The following is a 5,000-nucleotide window of genomic DNA, read 5'->3' on the forward strand; positions in this document are numbered from 1 at the left end:
CTCTCTCTCTCTCTCTCTCTCTCTCTCTCTCTCTCTCTCTCTCTCTCTCTCTCTCTCTCTCTCTCTCTCTCTCTCTCTCTCTCTCTCTCTCTCTCTCTCTCTCTCTCTCTCTTTTTTTATTTCATTTTTGTCTTATAAGTTTTCTTTCTATTTTTTCTTACTATCTTCTCGTTTCATCTATTTTTTTCCTTTTGCTAGCATTATTTTTCACTAAGTTCCTTTTTGTTTTTTTTTACTTTCTTCTTTCTCTCTCTCTCTCTCTCTCTCTCTCTCTCTCTCTCTCTCTCTCTCTCTCTCTCTCTCTCTCTCTCTCTCTCTCTCTCTCTCTCTCTCTCTCTCTCTCTCTCTCTCTCTCTCTCTGATGTAATTTAATCATCCATTTTACTCTTCCTTCTCTTATTTCTTTCCTTTGTGCTCTTTTACCTTTTTCCTCTGTTCACCTTCTATATCACCCACCTGTTGTGGCGACTTAAGCCTCTCACTGATGACACAAGTAGTCCTATTTTTAACAACCCTAGGCAATTTTTGTTCATGAACACAAGTTATAGTTACTCAAAACTTCACAAATCATTAACTGATACTTTTCAACAACCTCATCTTTTTCTTCCACAAAATAATGAGTCAATCTTTACATTTTCCTCTATAAATTCCTTCCAATTTTTCCCCTAAAACAGTAAATATTTACTTTCCTCCCAAGAGTCAATAAATTCTTCTCTTCTCCCTAAACAATCAGTCAGTCCTTACTTTCTCCCCAACAGTTAATACATATATTTTTTTTCTCTCTAAAATCTTTATAATTTCTTTAACAGTCAGTAATTTTTCCTTTTCTCCTCAAAACAATCATCCAATGCCCATTCTCTTTTCAACAGACAACAAATCAATTCCTTCTTTTTTTCTCTCTCTCTCCAATTAATCATCTAACCCGCTTTTTCTTTCTAACCGTGTCAATCAATCGACTATTTTCCCAGTCCATTCTTTTTTTCCTACCATACTATTCTCAATCAACTAACAATTTTCTCCAGCCATTTTTTCCTTCTCATATTCACTTTTTCACCACTCCCTCTTCCTTCCAACACCCCAACACTTACCCACAACAGAGAGGGTGACGGCGAGGTTTCTGGTGGGGGAAGCGGCGAAGTCCACCCTGCAACGATAGAGTCCTGCATCCCCTTCCCTAACACCCTGCAGGACAAGGCCGGGAGGACGCGAGGTCAGGTCAAAGTGGGCGCGCTCTCCGAGACCTGACCAGTGGGCGGTGAGGGCGGTGGGTCCCTTTCGTGCGTCGATACTGATGGGGGAGAAGAGAAAGAGAAGAGAGTGAGTGAGGTACGGGCAGTAGGGAAGGTGGGGGGAAAAACTTTAGGGTTAGTCTAGTGGTAGTGGTGTTGGTGGCGGTGTCGTTGTGAAGGGTGGAGAAATGGTGGTAGCAGTAGTGTTGGTTGTAGTGGGTGGAAGGATGGTAACAATAGTATTGGTAGTGGTGGTACCTGTGTGGTGGTGCATTGTGACGGATAATGGCGTAGTGGTAGGGTGGTGAGCGTGGGATCGGGCAGACGTCCATGCGTAGGTTGGAACTCCACCACATACCGCCTTGAAACTTTGCCATTTGTCTAGTGGTTTAAAGTTACCTACATGTCACCATGATACCCAGGTTCTGGGTGGTTACATCAAAGATGCGCTTTAGTGGTGATATGGGCCCTATAATATGGGTACCACTATACATGAAATTGCCTGCGCCACTAATGGGTGGAAGCAGAACAACGCTTCCCATATTCTTCAAATATACCTACAGGCGATATAGGCCACGGCATAAAAAAATGTTATGATTTTCCGTGTTCATATTAACATTGTCCACCAGGTTTTCTGCAGGTTTTGTAAGTAGTGATGGCAGCGATGGTGGTGTTGCTGAGGAAATGATAACAGTGAAAGGTGCTATTGGGATGTTTATGAATGGCCTAGCGTTAGTTAGTGGTGGTGGTTGTGGTGGTGGTGTGGTGATGGTGGTTGTGGATGTAGATAATTCGGCGATGTACCTTACATTGCCATCAATAAATCACTTAGAGAGAGAGAGAGAGAGAGAGAGAGAGAGAGAGAGAGAGAGAGAGAGAGAGAGAGAGAGAGAGAGAGAGAGAGAGAGAGAGAGAGACAGACAGACAGACAGACAGACAGACAGACAGACAGACAGACAGACAGACAGACAGACAGACAGACAGACAGACAGACAGACAGACAGACAGACAGACAGACAGACAGACAGACAGGCAGACAGAGACAGTTTTACCCCAAATTTAATCTGCCCTTTCAGACCTGTATGTTCAACGTTACCTGGGCAAGCTTACGGCGCGTGGACAGGTAAATCACAGGTGTGGACGTCACGGACATTACTAATCCACCGTCCATGGGATCAATAAATGCACATTAACAACTTTCCTACCTATCACGCCCACAAAGACACACGAACACACACACACACACACACACACACACACACACACACACACACACACGCCTGGTAGCTCAGTGGTTAGAGCGCTGGCTTCACAAGCCAGAGGACCGGGGTTCGATTCCCCGGCCGGGTGGAGATATTTGGGTGTGTCTCCTTTAACGTGTAGCCCCTGTTCACCTAGCAGTGAGTAGGTACGGGATGTAAATCGAGGAGTTGTGACCTTGTTGTCCCGGTGTGTGGTGTGTGCCTGGTCTCAGGCCTATCCAAAGATCGGAAATAATGAGCTCTGAGCTCGCTCCGTAGGGTAACGTCTGGCTGTCTCGTCAGAGACTGCAGCAGATCAAACAGTGAAACACGCATACCATTTCTGTTTCTGAAATTACCTCATGTATAATTCTACCTATGAATTGGATAACCTATTGATACTGCCATTGCTATTGTTGCTGCTCACGCCACTGCTGCTCCTGTTCTTCCTACCGCTGATACAAATAGACTATAGCTCTGTCGTGGCCATTAATTCGAGGTTTTAATGCGTGACAGGTGTAAAGTAAGGAAGAAAACGAGGCCAGAGGTAGAATAGGAACAACCGTACTTAGGATTTGTACAATTACTAGAGGAACACTAGCTCTCTCTCTCTCTCTCTCTCTCTCTCTCTCTCTCTCTCTCTCTCTCTCTCTCTCTCTAGCGGAGCACAAAACACAGGATGTAAAAGTAAAAATATATATGAGAGTGTAAACGGGAGGAAAGCTTAAAAGTTTTGTTCTACCACCAGGCGAAAGGCAACACGCTGTTGCAGAGAGAGAGAAAGAGAGAGAGAGAGAGAGAGAGAGAGAGAGAGAGAGAGAGAGAGAGAGAGAGAGAGAGAGAGAGAGAGAGAGAGAGAGAGATTTTCCCCTTACTCCTAAATTTATCCTTTGCTTCTGGCCTCCCCTTTTCACATCTATACGTGTCATTCCACCTCCTCCTTTCTCAACAATCCCTCCCTCACTGACAGCTGCTCCCTCTCTCTCTCCCTCCCTGTCCCTCCCTCTCCCTCACTCTCCCTCACCCTTCCTTGACTATGTGATCTGTACATCCACAAACCCACACTTACACAGCCATCCATAATGTTACAGGCGATTTTAAACACCTACACACACATGCACACACTCTCTCTCTCTCTCTCTCTCTCTCTCTCTCTCTCTCTCTCTCTCTCTCTCTCTCTCTCTCTTACTCCTTTATTCCCTTTGTTATGGTTGTCGTTTGCCATCGATCTCTACTTCACGACAGAGAGAGAGAGAGAGAGAGAGAGAGAGAGAGAGAGAGAGAGAGAGAGAGGCAGGTGCGTTGCGTGGCGGAATTGCAAATCACACCTGTACAGTTCAGGTAATTCGCCGCTGAGTGATAATTTGTTGCTAATTCGTATTCTTCATTGCGCTTAATTCAGTCTCAGGTGTGGCATTCCTATGCTTAACTCGCCCTCTGTCGTGGTGATACTTTAGGCGCGGCGAGGTGTGCATTTCGCCTAATTCAGAGAGAGAGAGAGAGAGAGAGAGAGAGAGAGAGAGAGAGAGAGAGAGAGAGAGAGAGAGAGAGAGAGAGAGAGAAAAAAAAAAAGTGATGAGATAAATAGTAAAAAAAAAGGGAAAGGAAAAAAAAGAGCTAGAAACTTGAGTGTGTAAAAGAGGAAGTAAAAGAAAATAAAAGATAAAAAGGAAGAAGTTAATAAACAATACAAGCTTTTATTTTTGAGAGAGAGAGAGAGAGAGAGAGAGAGAGAGAGAGAGAGAGAGAGAGAGAGAGAGAGAGAGAGAGAGAGAGAGAGAGATTATACGCTGAAAAAGTAAATATTTGACAAAGCAAATAATAAATCAAGTCACAAAAAATTAAAAGGGAACTGATCGAGGAAAGAAATATACGAGCATATGCTTAATAGTGCATAGATAAATATAGATAGAGAGACAAACAGACAGACAGACAGACACACAGACAGACAAACAGGCAGATACATATATATAGAACCTCAAAACACACTTAAAGGAAAATTGGAGAAAATATAAAGGAGAGGTACTGGAAAGGAAAATTTAAATGAGAGAAATATGAATTAGTAAATAGATGACGAAAGGAAATTCTAAGAAAAAGAAGAGAAGGGTTAGAATGTGTAGAAAAAAGGAAATAAGGATAATAAAAATAAGGAAAATGGAGACTCGAAATAAGAAACGAAAAATAAGAAAATTACACAAAAAATGAGGTAGCAAAAAACTTAATATAATTTCATGTGAAAGTAGAAAAATGATATAAAACAAAAAGTGAAAAAAAGAGAAAGTAAAGACGAAAATTAAATGAGAAATAAGAAGAGGAAAAGTTGAATAAAATTTCCATGAATAAAAAACCTAAAACCATGATGAAAAAAAGTTAGGGAGAGAATATGACATAATAACACGAAAAAAGTAAAAAAAAAAAAATCTTAGATAAAGAACAGAAAAAAATAGGAAGAGGAAGTTAAGAAGAAAATTAAGGGAGGTTAGAAAAGAACGAATAATGAATAGAAAAAGTAACAAAAAAAATGAAATTA

The 5,000-nt window shown here is 41.9% G+C and overlaps 1 protein-coding gene across 2 annotated transcripts in view; it reads right to left on the minus strand.

Moving 5' to 3' along the window:
* Positions 1–5,000, minus strand: part of LOC123510121 (protein turtle-like) — a 211,144-nt gene that overhangs the window by 88,847 nt on the left and 117,297 nt on the right. For both annotated transcript variants that reach the window (XM_045264948.1, XM_045264949.1), the window contains one exon: positions 1,089–1,288. In XM_045264948.1, the coding sequence (XP_045120883.1) occupies positions 1,089–1,288 (200 nt within the window). The remainder of the gene's footprint in view (positions 1–1,088; positions 1,289–5,000) is intronic.

The sequence above is a fragment of the Portunus trituberculatus genome, chromosome 28, assembly GCF_017591435.1.
Source record: "Portunus trituberculatus isolate SZX2019 chromosome 28, ASM1759143v1, whole genome shotgun sequence".
NCBI classification, from domain to species: Eukaryota; Metazoa; Arthropoda; class Malacostraca; order Decapoda; family Portunidae; genus Portunus; species Portunus trituberculatus.